This window comes from Vicia villosa, unplaced genomic scaffold (assembly GCF_029867415.1).
Source record: "Vicia villosa cultivar HV-30 ecotype Madison, WI unplaced genomic scaffold, Vvil1.0 ctg.001323F_1_1, whole genome shotgun sequence".
Lineage (NCBI taxonomy): Eukaryota > Viridiplantae > Streptophyta > Magnoliopsida > Fabales > Fabaceae > Vicia > Vicia villosa.
In genome coordinates, this window is record NW_026705574.1 from 501404 (window position 1) to 526661 (window position 25258).

Genomic DNA, 25258 nt, shown 5'->3' on the forward strand with positions numbered 1-25258 from the left:
GGTGACCGTTCAAGACAGTCACTGGATCTCATGGCCATCGAGAGGCCAATCGATGTATGCTAACGAAGATGTCCTTCGTACGAAGGATGCAATTTTGGAATTAGAACCCCTATAGGCTAGGGAATACGTAGATGTAGGCACGAGGTGACCGTTCAAGACAGTCACTAGATCGCATGGCCATCGAGAGGCCAATTGACGTGCGTAAACGAAGATATCCTTCGTGGGAAGGATACATAGTTGTAAAAAACAAAGATATAAAAGGAAACTCCCTACAGGTTAGGGAGTGTGTATATGCAGGCGCGGGGTGACTGTTCATGACAGTCACTAGGTCTCATGGCCATCGGGAGGCCAATCAACGTGCATAAATATAGATGCCCTTCGTGGGAAGGACATTGTCTTGGAAATAGAGTCCCTGCAGGCCAGGGAACGCGTAGGAATACCTACAAAATCAAAATGCAAGACGTTTGTAGTATACAAATTGTAAACACATAATAAGCACATAAGCACATAAGCCCTAGGTTCATAGGTTCGACGTAACGACTTAGGGTGCCTACCCTTCCCATTGGTATGTTCTAGAAGGTCTCATGGGGTCGTTCGTAGCCGCCGAGAATTTTTGTCTCTTTGGATTTTAGAACAACTCATTTATCCATGAGGTTCGAGTTTTAGGGGTAGGTTCCCAGAGAGATCAGCCAAATACCAAGTCCAGCCCTCAACAAGGTCAAGCCTCGTATCAGACCTTTCCGGATATTCAACCCACTCTGAGTGGAATTATAATAAGACTCGTAGGCGATGTAATTCCCCTCTGGTCTTAAATATAATTCCCACGCTTAGGTTTAACGGCAATTTATATACAACCCAAAAATGCAATAAAAATAACAAATATTCAAATAATCAAATATTTAATTAAAATTGCTATAAACAAACTAAATTGTAAATAAATAAATAAATAAAATTAAACAATTTAAATATTTATATAAAAACCATAAACCCTAGAAATTGCAAATAAATATATAAATAAAAATTTAAATATTTAAATATAAAAGGAAAGAAATAAAACCTAAACCCTAATCCAAAACCCTAATTTTTCAAATTAGCCAAACCCAAAAAAATTCGCCAAAACCCTAAATGATTCGCCAAAACCTAAACCCTGCCAAAACCTATAGGAGCATAATAATTTACAGTTTTGTTATCCCCAGCAGAGTCGCTAGCTGTAGCAACCTACCCTAAAAATAAAAGTTTTAGAGTCACCACCTATTCTGAAGGGCGAATAGGAAACCCTACGCAGTATAGAGATCGGGGTAAGATTATTATAATCAGGTCGAGGGAAGGTGTTAGGCACCCTCAACCCTTTCCTATGGATTTGAATCTAAGGTAAAAGTTTTATGGCTAAATGTTAAGATTTAATAGCTAAGGAAATGAATAGGGGAAATGTGAGATTTGAACTGAATTGAGGTTTTGAGGAAGGGGACTCGCCTTGGTTATCCAAGTGCCTACGTATCTCCTTAGGGAGAATCAGAGTCAACGTAGTTCGGGCACAGGGTTGTACGCCTTAGAATTTGATATGGAGTGGTTTGAAGGCTTTTTGAATGGCCTATCGTAGTTTTGAATTTGTGTTTTGCAAGGCATTTTGAATTGCCTGATCGAAGGGATGAAAATCCGTAGTTTGATTTGAGGTGTTTTAGATTTGGGCGTACAACCCTGATTTAATATGTCACCGTTAGTTGCGATGATCAATAGGTTTGATCATTATAGTTAACGGATTAAATAATGTATTGCTGGTTGGTCTGATCGATAGATTCGAACGTCACGGGCAGCAAATGAATTGTATTTTAATTTTGTATATTTTTTATCTCTTGTCTAATGCGACTAATAGATTTAGTCGGGTCGAGAAGAGAATTAATTAAGGGTTAATGTTCTTTGCCAAATGGGCAGTAGGATTGGGCAAACCCTAATATTATAACCTTTATAGGGTTTTTGTGATTTTTAATAGTTAAAACTAATTAAATAAATTACATCGATATAATCGGAAAATGTAATTCTAAACCCTAGTCACTAATCTAACCCTAATTATATTATCAACTTAATTCTAAAAAAATCAATTTATATAGCAAATATATTAAGTTGAATATAATTATATAAATAATATATAAAAAACAATAAAAGAACCTGGCCCGGATCCTGTGTGATGCATTGAGGAGTGAGCATGGTGGACCTTCAATCCAGGTGCATTGGATTTGCTTTTTGATGGATCCAAGAGCTGTAGTATGAGAGTGTATCGTGGTGAGGCGCATGAGAATAGCATTGAATCATGAGACAACCCTAACACACAATTGTTAGGAAAAAATATGTCCCAGGTGGGGTTCGAACCCCCGTCTCTATGGTTACAAGCGTGGTGCTTCACCAACTGCGCTGCATGTCCATGCTGATTAATACTTGAATGCTACGTGATTTAAATGAAAACACGCATATTTAAAAAATAAAAAAACTTGCGCGCAGACTTCATCCTCTCCACCGTGCTTTTCTAAAAAACCACCGTCTTTGCCCACGGTTTTTGCAGCGCCACCACAAGTCTTCACCCTCCAAATCTGGAACTCAGTGTCAATAAATACACAAAAACAATCCGGGACGATTATACACAATCCCACGAGCATGTTATGCCTATTAATTTGACTTAAAATCACCTCTAATTAGAATTCCCTATTTGAAGAACACGAGAACCTAACAATGGCATCTTGCCATGTCCGCGTTAAAACTCAAATTGAATAACTCAGGCACGACCTAAACCTTAATACTAATACATATAGGCAATTGAATTGTAATCAGAACGCGTGAAAAATTGAAACCGAACTTGAAAATAGATCGGCAAACCGTGACTGTGCCGTCGATGGTAATGGACGCCTTGGCCTTTGGTGTGGATCGCATTTGCCTCAAGGAGTACCGAAGCAGCTTGATTGATCTTTAGAATGGCTTGAAACAATCTTTTCCCTTGGCTGCTAACTCCTTCTGCGTCACATTGTTTTTAATTCTTGAGTGAAGTTCTGGAGGCAGTCTCTTTTGCCCATGAGTGCCAAGCGTGGTACCTATTTACAGAGTGGGGACCAAGAAAGTTGACTCTCTTTTTTTCAGGTTAGTATCAGTGGTGGCTTTTTTCGGTCAGCCCCCCCCCCCCCCTTATTGATGGAAAAAGGTTTTGCTATTTTTTTCGGCCTCCCCCCTTTTTTTGAATGAATTGGCCTCTCTTATAATGTACAAATTAGGTTTTTTGTTCCTAATGGGCCTAGTGCTCAATTGACTAATGATCCAAAAATAAATTAAACCTAATAATCCTAGTATTAAAATTAATAAAAAATAAACCTAATAATAATGTTTAAAATCCTAATCCTAATAATTAATAATAATAATAATACTTAAAAATAATGATAACACCAAAAATTTTAATTAACCATAATATATATAATTACTAAAACCTAATTAAAAATGATAATCTAATTATAATAATTAAAAATCCTAAATGACAATCCTAATATTAGTAATGATATTAATAATAAACATTTAGCAAAATTCAATACTAATAGAACTAAATCAATACCTTACCAATTAAATATATATTTTTGAGAATAAAGCCCATCAGAATATCCCTAAACATGATCTCAGCCTGAGACAGATGGGCCAAATGTTTGGACCCAAGATACTTGTTAATTTCACCCCATTTTACCTCAGGGTATTTTATAAGAGGGTGGGTTTGACAATAGGAATGTCAAACCCCATGACTCTTAATTTTGCCCTTTGATGAATTAAAAGATGTAGATTTGATCGGGCAAATTTTGGGGTATGACACACACTACTAAATGATGTCGTCTACAAGTTTTCTTCAAGGATTGAGAGTTGATTATGCTTAAAAGACCATGGAAGTTATTGAATCTTCATAGGTCATTTCTTGACTTAAAATGTTCTTAACTTCTAATTTCAATTCATGCTATAATCGTTTCTTCAAAGACAATGATTCTTATGTTAAAATCATTCATGGAACAAGATATTGGGTTTGAAGATTTATTGATGCGTTGACCATGTTTGGAGATTGCAATTTAGAGTCTTAATAAAGAAGATTTTAGGATTCATTTGAATAAGGTCTTTGATTTTAATTTCGTTCAAGTTTGCCATTTTCAAGATCATTCAACAATATGCATCATTTCAAGTCACTTAAATTTATCAAAAATATATGTAAGATCCATCAAGCTCATTCATCAATTTCCATTGTGAATATTTTGAAAGAAAAAAAAAAGAAAAGTGCATTCAATCAAGGAGTTTTTATTCACAATTGATTTAAGTCTCAAGATACAAGTTTTAAGTTACATGAAATTTCGTAAAGTCATGATCCTAAGTTCTAAACCTATGCAACTTTGTTAGGAAGCTAATATAGAACCCCAACAAACTAAGAAATTTTTTTAAAATAAAAGAGACGATAAAATCTAACTAAGAAAATAAACTTCATTTCTTTTCATTGATATCCCAAATATGTCAAAGACACTACATTATATAATGTCACTAATGGATAATCTAACAAAAGACCTAAACACTAAAAGTCCACTTAAATAATAATTGAAAAACCAACTAAAATATAATAATAATATAACTAATAAATTAACTTAAATAATATAATTCTACTCTCTAATTAATCATAATCCTATCATTGTCGCCTGGTTCACTTGAACTTTGTCCTCAAGGTTCTAAAATAGCCTCAAAATAGATAGTGTCTTCAGGAAACCAAAGCTTTAACTCCATGATATTAAACCCAACATTTATTCACCTTGAAGAAATAAACCTAATTTATCTTTGGACTTAATAATCATCTATGAGAGAGAAAACAAGCCTGTGATGTTTTTTTCAAGAGAGACATAAAAAGTGATGCACCTACTATTTTGTGCAGTAGTATGATTAGGTGGTAGATAGTGTTGCAAGCTCTCTTTGAAATTAATGGACTGAAAGACATAATGAGTAGAAACCCAAAAAAAAATTCCAAACATTTTTCTTCTTTTAAGGACTAAAAGACCCGACCCATTTAACAAAATAAGAGGAAAAAAACTTTATAACCCTAGTTTGAATCCAGATTTCAAGTGACGGCTCTGTAATGGAAAGACAATCGACACTAGAGCGTGTTTTTGAAGGTGTAAACAGAGAAGAGAAATTGTTAACTGGAGTCGCAAATTATTTCTATTCATCAGTTTTTCCTCTATCCCATGGAAGCCATTGAAGTGAAAATGACATCAATTTTCCTCTATCCCATGGAAGCCATTGAAGTAAAAATGAAGCAGAGAAACTTTGTAATGGTAATAAGGAAGAAGATGAATATGTTGAACCTCTTGAATTTCTAATTTTGAGATAACGGAGTGCAGCGGAACAAACATGTAAAGTTCCGCCGGGATAAAAAATAAAGAGTAATTCTTGTGAAAGTGACACTGCTACAGTGACGGCGCACGCCTTCGGCGCCATTTATTGCACCACTGTGTTGATGAACATTGCACTGGTCAGATTTCTTTTTTTTGGTGTGTTTTTTGTGTTGAAAGGTTTTTTTAGATAATTTATGGCTTCATTCACGATTTTTTCTTCTGATTTTTCTTTCTTCGAGTGTGATTCTGATGTTAAACCACACTTTAGAGAAGGAACGATTTGAGTCGTAATTTTTTGGTCAGAATTTGGTTTTTTTCTACATACTTTTGATTTATTTTTTTGTAAGCAAACTGTGATGCCTTGAGAGAAAGGCCAAAGCCTTGAATTTGTTCTTTCAACTCTTCTCTAGATTTGTTTGAGATCTCATAAGTTTCAATCAAATATTGTTTTAGAGTTTCTAGTTGTGAATAAAAATCTTGAGATGAAGGTGTTGAAATATGGTTAGGTGTTGTGTGTGTGACAATGGACTCATAAGGATAAGAGAAGGTGAAGGATGATTGTTGATGTGGAGCAAAAATGATGTGTTGCTGTTGGTATGGCATAAAGGTTGAAAATGGAGGATATAAGGATGGGTAATAACATGTAGGATATGGGTTACCGGATGGTGGAACAAAAATGGGATAAAATTGATGGTTGTAGCAAGAATATGTCATGGAAGGAGATGAAGTGTAAGAATGAAAAGCACCAATGTTAGGAAGCTAATATAGAACCCTAAGGGCCCGTTTGGTGCGCAGGATAAAAAACAGGATAGGATATCTGTATCATATCCTATCTCAATCCAGTGTTTGCTGACACAACATGATATGATAAGTTAATCCTAAAACTTATCTTATCCTGCCTCACTAGTTCAAATTGTTATCCTGAATATGACCTGGGTTAGAATCCGGTAGGATATGATAAAAAAATAATTTATTAATATACCCCTATAAAATATAATTTAAAATAAAAAATAAAATATGACAAAATATAAATAAAAATTAATTTGACATTAATTTAATAAAATAAAATAATTATAATATTTAAAAATAAAATAATTATTAAAATTTTTAAAAATATGAATTTTAATTATATATATATATATATATATATATATATATATATATATATATATATATATATATATATATATATATACACACACACACACACACACACACCAGATTTCATGATCTTTTCAAGAAAAATTGAAATTATTTACTCAATAATGTCAATGAATTTTTTTAATTATAATTTTTTTACATATTTATAAATTTTAAAATATTTTACAAAATAATTTTAAAAAAATATAATTGTTTTACAAGTATATATATATATATATATATATATATATATATATATATATATATATATATATATATATATATATTTATATATATATATATATATATATATATATATATATATATATATATACACACTATTTGTTATCATGTGTCAACCAAACACATGATCGGATAAGTCTCATCATGTCTGTATCATATCCTATCCTTATCCTGCTTGATATCCTATCATCATGTCTCTGTCTTATCCTGCGCACCAAACGGACCCTAATAAACTTAGGAAAAACTGTAAAATAAAAGAGATGATAAAAGCTAATTATGAAAATAAATTTCATTTCTTTTCATTGATATCCCAAATGTGTCAAAGACACTACATTATATAATGTCACTAATAGATCTATAATGATTATGATTAATTAGAAGGTAGAATTATATTATTTAAGTTAATGTATTAGTTATATTCTTATTATATTTCAGTTGGCTTTTCAATTATCATTTAAGTGGACTTTTAGTGTTAAGATCTTTTGTTAGATTATCATATTATATAATATAGTGTCTTTGATACATTTAGATATCAATGAAAAGAAATGAAATTTATTTTATTAGTTAGCTTTTATTGTCTCTTTTATTTTCCAACTTTTCCTTAGTTTATTAGGGTTCTATATTATTCCAAAACAGTCCACAAACTTACTACATAACCACCACCAAACTTGCCCAAAATGTTACTACAAAACCTGCATCAAAAAGTGACAGATCAGTATACCAAATCAGTTCAAAAGTTCTCCCGTTTTCCCCCCAAAACTCCCCACAATTCTCCTATAAAGTAACATCCATGGTTTTAAATTGCGGTCCGCAACCGCAATTGCACCCGCAATATTGCGGATGCGGTTGCCTCCGCAACCGCATCGGACCGCAATTGCGGTGTGATTTTAAAATCTCGCCTCCGGATGTATTCGGAACCCCATCGAACAATTTTCATCATGTTTTTTTTAAGTATTTTCATCAAAAATCAATATATTAGATTTCTAAAACTCAATTTACTTTTTATATAATGAAAAAACATAAAATTAAGTGTTTTTCAATATTATATTTCAAACACTTCCTTTAAAAAATTCACGCCGCAACGGCCGCAACGCGCATCGCAACAAGCGCAATGACCGCAATCGCAACATCCGCAACCGCATCCGCATCCGCATCCGCATCCGCAGCCGCAACCGCAATTTAAAACAACATCATTCACAGTAGGAAGAGGAGGAGAGAAAATACACACCAACACCCTAGCCCTAACTCTCTCAGTCTCGAATCCTCCAAGCCCCCACTCTAAGTCTCTGCTCACTCAACCTACCTCAAATCACCACCCTGCAAATCACTCATAACCACCATAAAATCACTGACCTGCAATCACCAATAACACAAACTGATTTACACATAATCACAACAACTCACGCATCAACTTCGACGATTTTCCAGCAACAACACAATATTCATATCGCACAAACTCAGCCACAACAACGCACAGATTCGCAGAAAAAGAAGCAAATGCACAAAGGAATTAGAAGAGAGAAATTAAAAATTCGAACCTGAGCGGATTCGTCACTACCGTAACATCCGGACGGTAATCTTTCGATCCCTTCTCAAAATCATCGCATAATTATTGTTGTATATCATGTGATATTCTGTTTGATTGTTGTTTTATGTTCACCATAACTGAAAGCAAGAGAGAGTTCGATTGAGGAGAGGATTAGGGTCTTCTTTTCGTTGTTATCGTTTCAAGCAGAGAGATAGAAGAATGTGAGCCGTTTTTGTTGTTCTGGCTTTTTGGTTCGATTTTTGTTTGAAAAGTGAGAAACAGTGCAGAGAGATGATATCGAATTTGAGAGAATGGAGCTTCTGTTTTAGAAGAATCAAAGATTTGAGAGAGAGAGTTGAAGAAGATGAATTCATCGCGAGAAAGTATTTGCTTTTTTTAATTTGTTTCTTTTTTTATTAATAATAAATTATTAATCGTGAGTTATGATAGAGATTAAGGAAAGAGAATTAATAGGGAGTGAGAGAGTGAGGAAGCGGTCAGAAAAGGGAAGGGAACAAGTCGCATTTAATTTACATTAATTCCCTTTTAATTTATGTTGATTTCTGTTTATTTGGTCTATTTAAATTCCTTATAATTTGCTACAATTCAGTTCCGGTGGGTTGTTGTTCAGATTTGTTCTATCTTCTTCAAAATCTGCTGGTGTTCTTTCTTTGGATTTGAATCGTTCTTGGATTCCGATTTTGTTTATTTTGTTCTATTTCACAACCTTGTCGCTGCTTTGCTGTATTTAGTTATGATTTGTTTTGATTTAGGTTTGTTTAGCTTAAAAAAGCTTTTATGCTTGCTGTGATTTAGTACATTATTTAGTACAGGAGTTGTTGGCATTGGTTCGTGTAGATTCTCACGACTTTTTATGCTATCGGATTTCGTTCTTGTACGCAGGTTCGCTAGGTAGTGTTGGTTGGGTATAGGGGTGGAAATAGGCCAGACCGATAACAGGGCCTACAGGCTAGCCTATATAGGCTCAGGCCAAGCCACATGTTATTTTTAAATAGAAAAGGCCTGGGCTTTTTTATAAGCCTATTTAGTTAAAAAGGCTAGGCCTCAGGCCCGAAAAGAAGCTTATATGCCTATCAGGCCGGCCTATTTAAATAAATATGAATATTATTTATTATCATTATGATATGTTTTATACTTTGAATTAAATTACATAAATAAAATTTGGTTATCTTGATGAACTTGTGAAAATAAGATGAAAACATCTGATGAACATTGTTCTCATAAGTTCTCTTAAGCAAATACTCTCCTAGAACTTATGCTAAGAGGTAAGTTAAAATAAGTCAATGCAAATAAATTTTTAGTCTCTCGGTCTTTTAGTTAGTTAGTTTATTTAAACATTATTTTAATTGCTTGTATACATATGCCTAAAACAAATAGGCTTTTATATAGGCTAACAGGCTAACCAGGCCTTCGAAAAGGCCAGGCTCAGGCCTAAAAAAATAGGCCTACGACAGGCCACAGGCCCGACTTAGGCTTCATTTTTTTTGACAGGCCAAGCTTAGGCTTGGCAAAGCCTAGCTCGGCCCAGCCTATTTCCACCCCTAGTTGGGTATGTAGTATGTTTTTACATTTTTTTACCATTTTTGTAATAGTTGTATTCTCTTTAGAATACCAACTACTTTTAATTTGGTTTGACTAAGTTAGGTTTGGTCCTCTCAATATTTTGTACTATCATTTATTTTATTTAATATATAAGTGGTTTAAAAAAAAATTGAGCATGTAATTAAATATATTTAAAAAAAATTAAAATTATGAGACATTAAAGCTATGTTTGGGAGTTTGGAGGGAGGGGAGGGGAAGGCTTCCGAAAACGAATTTTTAAAAAAATATAGAGAAATATTTGACATTTTTTGAAAAAATGATTTTGTTTAGAATGATAAAAGAGTCATAATCATTACAAATTTTTTAATTTTCAAAATAGTATAACAACCTAAAAGATATTTGGAAAATTTAGATAAGCCCTCCAAAACCCTCCAAAACCCTCCTTCAATACAATTTTTGAGTTCCCCCATTTTATGGGGTTTTTGGTGTTATGAATAAAACCAAACCCTCCAAAACCCTCCTACTCAAAATCCTTTTATTCTTTTCACCCAATTCTTCTTATTTTTTAAAGCCCTCCCCTCCCCTTGCCTCTAAACTCCCAAACATAGCCTAAGGGGAACGTAGAGCTCCATTCCATGTGTTCTCTCCATTGTCAATTTACTTTTTCTTTTTTATTTTTAAGAAAATATTTAGATGGACACAAATATAACACGTGGATTTACACACAAACAATCACATATTTTTATTAATTAAATAATAAAACTAAAATTATCTCCCTCCTCCATTATCACAACCACATTCCATCTTAGCAATTAAAAACGAAAGTAAGTGTCCATGCAAGAATTGTTCTAATGATTAATTGTATTTGTTTTTTTATATAATTTTTTATATCTTCACTGGTCCATTTTATTTATTTTACTTTTGTTTTTAATCTTTATTAAGTGTTTTATTTTGATCTCTTTTCTATTTCAATTTTCATTTTATCTTTTATTTTTAAAAAAAAGTGATTATCTCTATATGTGTATAGCCTTCTTGTCTCTTGTTCTGAACTTCAAGTGGAGAAGAGTGGTGGGTACGCAATATTCATTTGGCAGTGTGATTTCATATGATTTTCAAGAATTGATGTTTTGTTTCACATGACCTAACTAGTTCTCTCCTTAAAAACATGGCCGGCTTTGGGCCAGGGCAAATAAGCCCACGGTCCAGGAGCTCAAAAAATCGAGGGCCTCAATTGAAAAATAGGTAAAGGTAATAATAAATAATATATAATTAATATATTGTTTGCTAAACACAAACTAAATTATTGCTAGAGCCCAGCGGTAATACACTAATGCTTGAATAACTGTGTCCTGTGTTCAATTCTATGTTTTTATTTTTTTATGAACTCATGAACTTTCAGAAAGATTATACTAATATAAACTAAATAAATCATATATAAATTTTTTCAATTTTTAAAAAATAAAATTTGAATAATATATATAAGTGATATTTATTTTATATTTAAAAAGATTCATCATATGATAAATTCATTTATTATTTAAATTTATATGAAAAATATAATATATTATTATTTGCGTTTAATTGTATTACTTTTTATTTTATAAAAAAATATATTATTAAATTTTATTTTATAATAATAAATTAAAACTTAAAAAATTTAAGTCAGGATCGGCCCTGCTTAAAACTAACACTGTTTAATACCTAGGACAGGGATCGAACCCATGACCTCTGGTTAAACTGGAAGAGACCCTTGCCATTTCACCCAAATGCTCTTGGGTACATTTCTACTGATTTTATTATAGGATATTTCACATTTTATAACAACAACAATAATGGAGTCTTTTGTATGGACTGAATTTTGAAAATAAATTACTGGACTTGTTATTAATTTCGTTTCTCTTGAACAGCCCCTTGCAGATGCAATATTTTATAAAAACACTGACGTGATCAAACTATTGGAGAATCATGGAGCAATGCCTCTGGTGAGTGTAAATTGAGGATTGTTGCACTTATTTATTTTGATCCATTAATCTTTTCTTCTGAATTCTGCTAATGAGTGGCAATAAATGTTAAGAAGTGTGGTTGGGCCTAACTCAACCCTACAAAACCGGCTTGTAGGGTGAGGATTGCCCCCACTTATAAGGACATGTTCAGGCCATATATTGTCCGATGTGAGACTCTTTAACACACTCCCTCACGCCCAGGACTAGACAACTAGAGCGTGAAAATAAATGGTGGGTGGCCCGATAGCGGAAACCATAGAAGATGTTTTTTTTTTTGTTTTTGTTTTGAAACTATGTACTAATTGATAATGATATGCACAAGAGTATGATATATGACAAGAAAGATGCAGGGATGTTGGATAACCACGTAACACTATTGTTTAATTAGGTGAGGGCAACACAGGATCCTTTATCTTGTACAATTATTGTGATGTAAATGGAGTAAGACAATCAGAAACACCATGTAGTATTTGAGAAGAATCACTTGTGGGTGTCCTGGGTTGAGAAGAATCAAAATTGCCCTCTCTTAATTTTTGAAGTGCTACAAATGATTCTCTTGTGGCAGACATGGCTTCAATGTAGCAAGTGCAATATGCCAAAGCTACAGGAATAGGTTGAAGCATTTCCCCCCAAACTGAAGGAGGCTCCTTAAAATTCCTACTCCAATGCAAATCTGACAAAGATGCTGTCAAGGTACCATAGTCGCTAGCTGTCTTCTTCAGTAGTTCAGAGAATTGTCTCTGATATTCTACTTCAACAGGAACACTTTCTATGGTTTCCGCTATCGGGCCACCCACCATTTATTTCCACGCTCCAATTGTCTAGTCCTGGGCGTGAGAGGGTGTGTTAAAGAATCCCACATCGGACAATATATGGCCTGAACATGTCCTTATAAGTGGGGGCAATCCTCACCCTACAAGCCGGTTTTGTAGGGTTGAGTTAGGCCCAACCACACTTCTTAACAATAAATGTTAATATTCTGTTTCAGATGGCATCCAGGCTTGTTAATCATGCACGAAGTCCCTAAATATGAACTTGATCCTGTAGAGCTTGATTTTACCAACAGTGTGGAGATCCATCCCATGATCTTTTCTTAAATGACAGGGGACTTTCTGTATTGCGTTGTGGCGTGGGACCAAGGTTGCAGGAAGGCTTTCAGAGACGAGATTGCTCTGTTCCAGAAGATTCCTCATCCAAATGATGATAATAATTAATATACTTGAGTTCTAACAGGAAGGCTTTCAGAGACGAGATTGCTCTGTTCCAGAAGATTCCTCATCCAAATGATGATAAAAAGTGGTTTCTATCTCTTATACACTCTAATTTTATTGTTTTACCTGGAACATAGAAATGAGTTTTTGATGATAAAAAGTGTTATTGTTTTTATTTTAGTTTGATACCTTTCTGTTTTTCAATGACTCATTAACAAGGAACATGTTATAATTTTTATAAGATGTTTGTAATGTTTTATTTTTTTTGTTTATTTTTCAGATAGCTATTTTTGTAATAATTTGCGAATGACTTTACTTACAAATGCACCTGTTGCAAGAGTTCAATTCATAGTTGGAGTATTCAGAGCTTTCAAAACTAAAGGTTTCAGGTTTTAAAAAATTAGCAAAAAAGTATCCATAAACATATCACCAAGCTAGTTGACTCTAGCAAGTCAAAACATATAGTTTTCTTTATTTTTCATTTGAATTTAACACTCGATTCCTATCTCGTTAATTTTCTTTATGTTCAAACTATTTGAGTTCTACATTGAGTTCCAATCTCAATTAACCTCAATTTGCGCGTAGCCACCCTGAGCATCTCTTTTCAGAGACAACGACATTGTTGTTTTCACAGGCTCGACTCCTATGCGGCTATGAGACTTGTGCATTTGTCGAAAAAGTCAAAGCTATGAGACTACCTTTGTTAGAGAGTGCACTGAAGGATGAGCGGTGAAACCACAATAGAAGTAATGAGGTGATCCTCTCTATCTATATAATTTTGACGAAGTTTGCAAAAACCAATACAAATGATGAATATTTCACTAAACTCATTCCTTTGGTGAGGAGTGCAAACAAGTGGATCAGGTAATTCATAATTCATGCTATGCATTTATCTTTTTTTTTTTAATTTTGTTTTTAATTATGAATTATTAAATTAAATCTTATTAGTTACTAATATTATTTTGAAAATTAAATCTTATTAGTTATGATTATGAATAAGACTTAATTTAATTATTCATAACTAAAAACAAAATAAGAAAAGAGATAAATGCATATCATGAATTAACTGATCCTCCAATTTGCACGAGTGTAATGAAATATTCATCATCATTTGTATTGGTTTTTGCAAACTTCTCCTAAATCATATAAATAGAGAGGATTACCTCATTACTGATTTAACCGTTCATCTTTCAGCGCACTCTCCAACAAAGGTAGCCCCATAGCTTTGACTTTTTCGACAAATCCACGAGCCTCATAGCCATATAGGAGTCGAATAAAGGAAACTGTATGCTCTGGCTTTGCTAGAGTCAACGAGGACCGATATTTTTTGCTAATCCTTTGAAACCGGAAACCTTTAGCTTTGAAATATCTGAATATTCTTGAATTTCTTGGAACGGTTGCATTTATAAGGTTCGGTCATTGGCAAATTATTACAAAAATAGCTATCTGGAAAATAATAAAAAATAAAAATAAAACATTACAAACATCTCATAAAAATTCTGACATCTTCTTGTTAATGAATCATTAAAAAACAAAGATGATTCAAACTAAAACATTAACACTTTTTTTATCATTAAGAAATCCTTTCTATGTTGCACTTAAATAAATATAATTTCTTGGTGCTGTGACACAGAGTAGTCCAATGATGATTATGACAAAATATCTTGCCAAGGTTTGTCCTTTTTTTTTGCATCCAAGGTTTTGTCCTATAATCTCAAGGGACATGATTTTGTGGTGTATTGCAGGATGTTAGTTTGATGCAATTCCATAGGAATGTGTGTGATAGATGTTTCTTTCTAGATCTCATTTCCTCGTGTTGTGCAGGGAGATCTTCGAGATTTCATGAAAAGAAAAGGAGCTTTAAAACCAAGTACAGCGGTTAGATTTGCACTTGATATTGCTAGGTATTTGACACACACATGCTTTAGATTTTATTTTGGTTATTCTATTTGCAAGTTGCAACATTGTATCACAAAATCAGCACTTGGTCCCATTCAAGTGGGATGTGCTCTGGTGTTAAGCTGATCAGTTGAGTTGGTCATAAGATCATCTCGATTGTTGTTTCAATCCTCCCTCCATACCTGTCAGCCCAGAGAATCTCATCTAATGAGTTTGATTAAAGAGAAAGACCGAGCGGAAGAGATATCTGCTAAAGAAGTAAGTGTGTTAAGAGAAATGCTTCAAATTCTCTGCCCCTGTGTCCAGTGTTTCCCAATATAGAAAAAGTAGTGTTTTAGGAATAAGAAAGTAATAGAATCAAGGAAAACTATATAAAAGGTAAGAAGCTAATATATTATAATTTTAAAAAAAAACATAGTTAATTACATAAATATGTGTTCATAGGCTGAGTAAGTGAAGCCTAGGTTTAATTTGGCTAAGTAATAGTCCAATCTGTTTGTCCAGTAACTTAAGTGTGTGAATATCACGCACAAAAAGAAACAAGTTATTAAATTACATTATTCAAATATTGTTCTTGAACAGGTTTCTTCTCAGAAATTTTCTGATTGCATGTCCTAAGAAGCATCACGGCTTTAACATTTCTCTCTAGGTTCATACTTTCTGGATAAAAAATATGCATTACGTTGTAGAAATAACTTTTCAAAATTCACGTATGTGAATCATGTTAAGATGAGACATCTACTTGGTTCTGATTCTATGATGTCTCTACTGTGATGTTTGTCTTTTTTTCTCTACTGAAGTGTCACTTAACACCATTTTTTTATATTATGCAGGGGAGCGGGTTATTTGCATGAAAATAAACCATCACCCATTATTCACCGTGATCTAGAGCCTTCGTAAGTTTCTTTGTCGAATTATTGTTTTTTCTTTTTTCCTTTTATGTGAAGTTCGAATATCTGGATTAATCATATGATATATTTACACTTTTTTTTCAATGTTGCTTATGACTAAACTAACAGTAATATATTGCGGGATGATTTCAGCGACCTAAAAGTTGCAGAGTTTGGAGTGAGCAAGTTGCTAATAGTTAAAGATAAGCCTCTAACTTGTGAAGATACTTCTTGTGGGTGCTGCTTTTCTTTAGAACTATCATTTATGCACACTTAAAATATCTAAAATGGTGATCTTAGATCACCGCTTCTGAAAATCTTAACGCTCTCTTCTCTCTCTTCAGAAGCAAAGCCCTTCGCCGCCCGCCACCCTTTATCTCCCTAACATCCAAATTTTTTGTTTGAATCATGTAGCTAAGCTATTTGGTGGTGTGATGAGGTCTCTCCTCTGCACCTCCATTTCAACCTTGGGTTGTCCGACGCTGTTACTCCAGCTTTTCTTCGGTGTTTTTTGGCGACGGTTGGTCCTCCGTGGTTGTCTCCCGTTCCACCCTTCTTCTTCTCTGGAATGACTGGTTTTGTGTCTTTTTCTGCTCAGGTTTGGTTTCGGCAAAGATTACTCCAGGCGGATCGGCAACCGGCTGCTTCAGATCTGGAGTTGTGTGTTTTCTTCGTTGGTTGCTCCGACTTTTTGCAGGTTTGTGTTTTTGGTGTTGAGTTGGTATCTTGAGGTTTTGATTCTCTAATTGGCTTCAGATCTGTTGAGATCGGCAGGTTCTAAAATTTTAGGTTTGCCTCTCAGCGCTGACTGTATTAATATCCGCATCAATCTTTGGGATTGATGCGAGCTTAGTTGCATATCCGTATCATTCAATTTGATGTTGGATTGTTGGACTGGAAAGAGTCAGTTTGCTTGCTGGTTTTTTCTAGAGGTTGTTGGTTCGTGAATCAGGTCGTGCTGGCGGTTGGTTCATACGTACCACTTTAAAAAGTGGATGCTCACGCTAAACTCTTTCTTTTGCTATTTGGTTTCGCACCCGTAAGCGGGTTCGCTAGATAGTGTTGGTTGTGTGCGCGCTTTTACTTAAGTTTTTTATAAACCACTTTTGTTGTTTCTAATTTATTTGTATACCCTTTTGGGTTGATTTCGTGGTTTGACTTAGTTTGGTTTATGTCCCCTCAGTCCTTTGTAATTTTTATTTTATTTTATATATATTTGACTTATTGAAAAAAAAATCTAAATATATAAATAGTATATTCTCTTATTCACATAGTAATAGGACACTGATATTTTTTATGCAGTGCTCTTAGATATGCTGCTTCATGAAATAATTTTCTAAAACTGGGAACTTTGTTATTTTTGTTAATAGGCCGCAATGTGGCTCCTGAGGTTTGTAATCAAGAGGAATATGACACTAAAGTGGATGTCTTTCATTTGCACTAATTCTACAAGAGGTAACTAATTTGAGCATTTTATCTTTATATGGAACTATACATTATACAAATAATATATTTTCCTACATGAGAATATTTATTGTTTATTAATATTATTGAACATATTCTGACTCTTCTGTCTTGGATCCTACCAATCCAGGGAGAGGAGAAGGCAACTCTATATAGAGAATCCCTGTTTCTTCCTTCTGTCTACATTGTATTATCAATGGGCTGTCAAAATATTTAGAAAATATCCCAAAATTTCATTTTTGTATGCTAGAATAAAAGTATCTTAGATGATCTCTCCAGAATGATTTTTAAATTTAATCATATTTTGTGTTTTGTTCTTTGTTCAACTAACCTGGGATTTATAATCAAGTACTATCTTCCTGTCATCATTTGGGTGTTAAGTTTACTAAATTTTGGAGCTAAATAGTGAATGATACATTCATAACTTCATGTAATCATTTATGATGTAAACTATATGCTGCACTTTAGATGGTTGAAGGCTGTCCTCCTTTTTCTGCAGAGTTTGAGGATGAGGTTCCTAAGGTTTATGCTTCAAAAGAGAGACCGCCCTTCTGAGTTCCTACTAAGCATTATTCTCATGGAGTTCGAAAGTAAGTTTTCTATGCTTTTTAGGTGATATTTAATGATATCTCCATCCTTTTTTTTATAAGCACCTTTGGTATTTTTCACATATATTAAGAAAAGTTTGTAGTGTAATTAATATTTACATTTTGTATATAGATATGTTCAATTCCGACTTTTAATCTTAATCAAATTAGTATTGTTATTAATAAGGGGTATGTTTGTAAAAAAGTAATAACTGAATCCCGTAATTTGTTAAGATGGTTGTATGCAGAGACAATAATCTTTTGAAAGTGCGCTTATAATTAGGGACATAGGTAGTAGGTTATAGTACGTCAAACTATTTCTTCATCTTGGACTCTTATAATTCAAATCTTTTGCTAAATTAATGAGTATTTTTTCCATTTGATTTGACAAAAAAATTACGTTTGTGCCTGTAAACATTTTTTTCCCATTTTACAAAGCAAGTCATGTGTACGTAGAGCGAAGACTTGTGGATTCTGTTGTAAGGGAGAATAGTCAAACAACTAGAGGTAAGAGAAACTATTAAGAAAGATCTTGAGGTTAACGAGTTAGATAGAAACATGATCTTTGATAGAACTTTATGGTAATTTGATCCATGTAGTCGATCCTATTTAGTAGGATAAGACTTGGTTATTGGTACAAAGCAAGTCATACCATCTTAATCGAGTGAGGTTTGGATTGGCGATGATAACGATATTGTCAGATTTACGACAAGTCATCACCATCTTAGCAAAATCTACACTTTAGAGATTCAACAAAATCATAGAATCACTTTGATTTTGACAAAGTCCCTGTCAATCCAAATATACACTGAATATGCTTAAAAGACCATATCATTCATGACTCCTATATTACTATTTTGTATGCTGCATACTATGTCTTGTCCATCTTGTCAAGCTTATCATTTAACATAACTTTTCTGCCAAATTTTACATAACTTACAATTTGTTGCTAATAATATTCTGCTTAAAGGTTGATTAAAGAGTGTTGGAATGAGAATCCAGCAAAGAGACCACCATTTAGATAAATAATAAGTCTGGAATCCATCTACAAGACAATTCGTCAAAAAGGATGTTGGAAGGTTACAAATCAACATATACTAGTTCAAAACTGTGTGAAACTTGGTTGAATACTGAACTGGATACACTTTACGTTAGAAATATATTGTTTTTTAAATGTGTGATTGGACCTTTATCTCTACAAAATCGACTTATAAGGCGAGAACTGCCCACGCTTTATAAACACTACATAACACAAGTCATATCTCTAAGCAATGTGAGACTAATTCCACCCCTTCAAACCCTGACTTCTCACTTGCTTGTTTCAACCTGCCTTTTTGACACGGGCCGTGTTAGGTGACATGGGCACCTGTGTCAGCCCACTGTTAGTAAAATTTCTTCACTTCTAACTATGGCGGACTTTCCTTTGGCTTAGCATTACTTCCTTGGACTTGATTGCCTGTGCCTGAAACATTAACGCTACCAAACCAAGCATCAAAGCACCCTAAATGACAAGAATTTTCAACATCAATGCAAAACACACAACTTCAACAAAACATTTAAATTAACATACGAAAGCGATAAAAGATGGAACACTGTGTTACCGAAATGATACGCTTTTTGCAAAATGATTGATGAAAACATAGTACAAATGGTGACCGATCACAACCCCAAACTTATCTCATTGCTTGTCCTCAAGTGATGTAAAAGACAACAACGAGGTCACCCTAAAATTCCTGCTTACCACAATACAGCCGATGTTATCCACAACTTGTTTTCTGCCTTCCCGGTCAAGGTTTTGGTACTCCGATCCTATCCATCCGCTAACCTTTCACCTCGAAGTACTTATTTACCCGCAAGCATTTTCACACTTTTCACAAATTCCCCCGGGGTTAGCACACTCACAGTTCAATATATGCAATATCAACTCTTAACTTTGAATAAATTCTACTTCCAATACACAAACAGATTACACACACTTTTGGAGGTCTTTGGGTTGTAACGGGGCTTAGGTACGGTGAGAAAAACAAACAAATGAATACACAAGGGTTTTTGGGCTCGGCATTCATGTCGTTTCTTTTTGTAATAATGCTCTCTTTGTACACCGGGATTTTACATTGACTCTTTAATGTTCACTCGATTTTATCGAGTGTTTCAAACTTTTAACCGAGTCTTTGGGCGAGTGTGTCCATACGAGGTCTTCTTTTGTTTCCTTTTTTTTCCGATTATTCAAGATTCCATATTTTCTTTCTTTTTTTTTTCCATCACACTCGCCCCTTTTTCGTATATAGTTCACTAACCCAAACATAGAATTTTTGCAACATTTCAAAATCCACAACATTTATGCCAAGCCAAGGTAAAAGGATTTATTTATTTTTTCTTTTTGGCTGAGGGTTTACATATGCGGTTAAAACAAACAACGGTTAAAGGCTCAAAATTGGTTTTCAACGGATACACATAGTGAAGGGTGGCTGGAAAGGCTCAAGGGTTAAACAAACAACGTGCCTCAGTGTGTGTCAGTCTGCAGTGCAATGTTGGTAGAACGTACACAAAATCAAAGTGATAAAGTCATACCTGAATAAGCTCTCATGATGATATTTTTGTGTTTGGCTTTGTGTACGCTCACCATGTTGGGTTAGCTTACAGGTTCCAAAGCACTCGGTGTGTCATGCAGCTTCTTTTCTGGCTTGAGTGTACCATCCTACCATCTCAGTTCGGCTTCCTCAAGTTGCGTCCAACATTTCCTTTTTTTTTTTTCCGGCTCTATTAACTTTTCAGGGTGACTCGTGAAATAAGTAATGGTGTATCTCTCATCCACTAGGCACTAGTCCACCAATTTTCGGCCCAATCCAATGATTCTGCAACACAAAGCGCCACTAAACAAACTAACTAAAAACAGAAAAATTCAAACACAAATTACAACTGAAAATAAAATAGAAAATAAAATAGAAATAACTGAAAAACAAAATTAAAAGAACCCCCCACACTTGAACGAAACATTGTCCCCAATGTTTAAATTCCAAGCGCGAGAGGGACTCACAGCTCACTGACGTGGAGGCGGGGGATGTGGATAATGCAACATCAAGCGTTGCATCATAGCATGCATCTCATCAATGGCAGCCCCTTGGCAGGTCTGCTCAGCACCAAACCTGTTTAACTCGTCACCTTATCAAAAAATTTTGACACCTTGCCTTGCTTGCTCGGTGCGAAGATACCCAAGCTCATTCTGAACCCACTCCAATTGATTGAGAGGCATTTGAGAGCTTTCTTCATTTGCCTGGTGTGTCTCCTGAGGAGGTACAACATCTTCCTCTTGTTCCTCTTCGCCATCAAGACCTGCATAAAAATCTTCCATATCATTGTCCCCGTCGAGCGGGCCGATGTTCTCATACAACCAATTTCCTGTGTTAGAGATACTAATAAAATCAGGAGTAGGTAGAGCAAGAATGTGTTTCCCATGAATGACTAGTGAATAATAATCATGGTGGATCTGAATCATCTACTGATTCACTAGAGCTTCCATGTCAATTTTTGTCTTACTTGGAACAAAAGCAACCTCAAACAATTCATACTTATAATTAAAGTGATCTGCTATCTGGGTAATCATACCTCCCACAGAAATGCCACCAGAATTTGCGCGACCCACTCTTCCTAAGTAACCCGCCGCAAAAGGGGCCACATTCACCGGTTGAGGGTGAGCCATACAAAACAAGAAAAATAGTTCCCGTTGGGTGGCAACATGTACACTATCTTTGGAAGAGGATATAGCAACGGTGTCGCCACCCAACGAGAACTATTTTTCTTGTTTTGTATGGCTCACCCTCAACTGGTGAATGTGGTCGCTTTTGCGGCGGATTACTTAGGAAGAGTGGGCTGCGCAAATTCTGGTGGCATTTTTGTGGGAGGTATGATTACCTAGATAGCAGATCACTTTAATTATAATCATGATCTGTTTGAGGTTGCTTTTGTTCCAAGTAAGACAAAAATTGACATGGAAGCTCTGGTGAGTCATAAGATGATTCAGATCCACCATGATTATTATTCACTAGTCATTCATGGGAAACACATTCTTGCTCTACCTGCTCTTGGTTTTATCAGTATCTTTAACACATGAAATTGGTTGTATGATAACATCGGCCCGCGCGACGGAGACAATGATATGGAAGATTTTTATGCAGGTTGTGATGGTGAAGAGGAACAACAAGAAGAGGAAGATGTTGTACCTCCTTAGGGTACACACCAGGCAAATAAAGAAAGCTCTCAAATGCCTCCCAATCAATGGGAGTGGGTTCAGAGTGAGCTTGGGTATCTTCGCACCGAGCAAGCAAGGCAAGGTGTCGAACTTTTTCGACAAGGTGACTAGTTAAACAGGTTTGGTTCTGAGTAGACCCCTTGCGGGGCTGCCATTGATGAGATGCATGCTATGATGCAACGCTTGATGTTGCATCATCCATATCCTCCACCTCAGTGAGCTGTGAGTCCCTCTCGCGCTTGGAATGTAAACATTGGGGACAGTGTTTCGTTCAAGTGTGGGGGGTGTCTTTTATATTAGTTGTTTTTCAGTTATTTCTATTTTATTTTCAATCGTAATTTGTGTTTGAATTTTTCTGTCTTTAGTTTGTTTGTTTAGTGGTGCATTGTGTTGCAGAATAATTGGATTGCGCCGGAAATTGGTGGGCTAGTGCCTAGTGGATGAGAGATACACCCTTACTTATTTCACGAGTCACCCTAAGAAGTTAATACAGCCGGAAAAAAAGGAAGTGTTGGATGCAAGTTGAGGAAACCGGACTGAGATGGTAGGATGGTACACTCGAGCCAAAAAAGAAGCTGCATAACACACAAAGTGCTTTGGAACCTGTAAGCTAACCCAACATGGTAAGCGTACACAAAGCCAAACACAAAGATATCATCATGAGAGCTTATTCAGGTATGACTTTATCACTTTGATTTTGCGTACGTTCTATCAACATAGCACTGCAGACTGACACACACTGAGGCACATTGTTTGTTTAACCCTTGAGCCTTTCCAACCACCCTTCACTGTGTGTATCCGTTGAAAACCAATTTTGAGCCTTTAACTGTTGTTTGTTTTAACCGCATACTGTTCTGGATTTTGAAATGGTGCAAAAATTCTAAGTTTGGGTTGGTGAACTTTATACGTAAAAGGGGCGAGTGATGAAAAAAAAGAGAAAGAAAATATGGAGAGTCTTGAATAATCGGAAAAAAAGGAAACAAAAGAAGAACTCGTATGGACACACTCGCCCAAGCGAAGACTCGGTTAAAAATTTGAAACACTCAATAAATTGAGTGAACACTAAAGAGTCAATGTAAAATCCCGGTGTACAAAGAGAGCATTATTACAAAAAGAAACGACATGAATGCTGAGCCCAAAAACCCTTGTGTATCCATTTGTTTGTTTTTCTCACCGTACCTAAGCCCCGTTACAACCCAAAGACCTCCAAAAGTGTGTGTAATCTGTTTGTGTAGTGGAAGTAGAATTTATTCAAAGTTAAGAGTTGATATTGCATATACTGAACTGTGAGTGTGCTAACCTCGAGGGAATTTGTGAAAAGTGTGAAAAAGCTTGCGGGTAAAGAAGTACTTCGAGGTGAAAGTGTAGCAGATGGATAGGATCGGAGTACTAGAATCTTGATTGGGAAGACAGAAAACAAGTTATGAATAACATCGGCTGTATTGTGGTAAGTAGGAATTTTAGGGTGACCTCGTTGTTGTCTCTTACATCACTTGAGGACAAGCAATGAGATAAGTTTGGGGTTGTGATCGATCACTATTTGTACTGTGTTTTCATCGATCATTTGGCACAAAACATATCATTTCGGTAACACAATATTCCATCTTTTATCGCTTTCATATGTTAGTTTAAATGTTTTGTTGAAGTTGTGTGTTTTGTATTGATGTTGAAAATTCATGTCATTTAGGGTGCTTTGATGCTTGGTTTGATAGCGTTAATGTTTCATGCACGGGCGTGTTTGAGGCTGCAATTAAGGGGTGGACTCCAATGATGTAGGAAATTCCAACAATTGTCAATTTTGAGTTTTCTAGCATGAAAAAGATTTTGCTAATTGCACAACTTGTAAAGGAATTGTAACATTGATACCAGTTGCTCCTATGCTCCTTGTAACATCTGCAGGTTAAAACATTGAGGTGCTTTCAGAATCTAAAAGCTTTGTTGAAGAGAGATCGTTCTAATTTAAGCAGTTGGGGCAGTTCATCTCGCTCTTCTACCAGCCGGATATGAAGGAGGTAGATTGATGTTATTCTGTATAAACTTCAATATTGGATTAAAGATACAAATCAAATTTCATTTAACTTGAGATGGAGAATTGCAATGTTTTCTCACGTGTATTCCCAGGTGCATGATTGTGATTTTAGATTCCGAGATTCTTCTATAATGTTTCCAACTTCATGATATCTGGCCATAGAATTGGTTGTAAAGCTGTAACTAAAGAATGTATTATGTATGTATTATGGAATTTTTTTTTAAATAACCATGTATTAGAAAAAAATTACGCAAATAACAATACTTCAGAAAAAATTACGCAAATAACCAAGTTTCAGAAAACATTGACATCAAGGCGCCATGTGAGATGGCGCCACCATTGTATCAGATGAAGGGAGGCGCCATTTGGGATGGCTCCTATGTACAACTTTTCTGCAATAAGCCATCTCAGATGACGCCTTGGTGCATTTTCAAATGGAAAATTGAACAAAAATATACAAGGAGGCGCCATATGAGATGGCTCCTCCTCCTAAAAGTTGAAGGGAGGCGCCATTTGACATGGCTTATTGGGACTGAGTGTGTCATGTCAGATGGCGCCTAGGACTAAAAAAAAGGGAATAAGCCATGTGAGATGGCGCCTTGGTGTTAAGGATTTCAGAAACCTAGTTATTTGCGTAATTTTTTTCGAAACGTGGTTATTTGCGTAATTTTTTTTTAATACATAGTTATTTTAAAAAAAAATTCTGTATTATGCCTCAAAAACATAGTAATTCAAAATTTATATTACTCATTGGAACATAATTTGTAACATTCAATTTATAAAATATTTTTAGATAAAACTCCTCTATTTTAATATTTCATGGACGATCTCATGTATTCCTATTCACTTACTTCCTTTGTTTCTTCATACATAAAGTTACATGTGTATAAATTCTACATTCACCATATATCAAAACACATATTATTATATTTTCATTCTATTTTCTACTACACACTTATTCATCATGATTTTTTTTTTATAAATTAATCAATATTCAAATAATTTGATAAAATAACTATAAAGCCTAATTTTATTTTAGTTCAGTTAGAAACAAGAACAAAAGAT

The 25258-nt window shown here is 34.7% G+C and overlaps 1 protein-coding gene across 2 annotated transcripts; it reads left to right on the forward strand.

Annotated features, from left to right (window-relative positions):
- The first annotated feature begins 14615 nt into the window (after positions 1-14615).
- Positions 14616-24397, forward strand: LOC131634625 (probable LRR receptor-like serine/threonine-protein kinase At2g23950). Of its 2 annotated transcripts, none has more exons than XM_058905283.1 (9): positions 14616-14747; positions 14900-14979; positions 15808-15870; positions 15994-16097; positions 16279-16384; positions 16463-16561; positions 17235-17319; positions 17828-17918; positions 24064-24397. In XM_058905283.1, the coding sequence occupies exons 1-7, from the start codon at positions 14718-14720 to the stop codon at positions 17251-17253; spliced, it is 501 nt and encodes a 166-aa protein (XP_058761266.1). In that variant the 5' UTR covers positions 14616-14717; the 3' UTR covers positions 17254-17319; positions 17828-17918; positions 24064-24397. The 2 variants fall into 2 exon arrangements, with proteins under 2 accessions (XP_058761266.1, XP_058761267.1); XM_058905284.1 differs by having other exon boundaries at positions 16018-16097.
- The last annotated feature ends 861 nt before the right edge of the window (positions 24398-25258 follow it).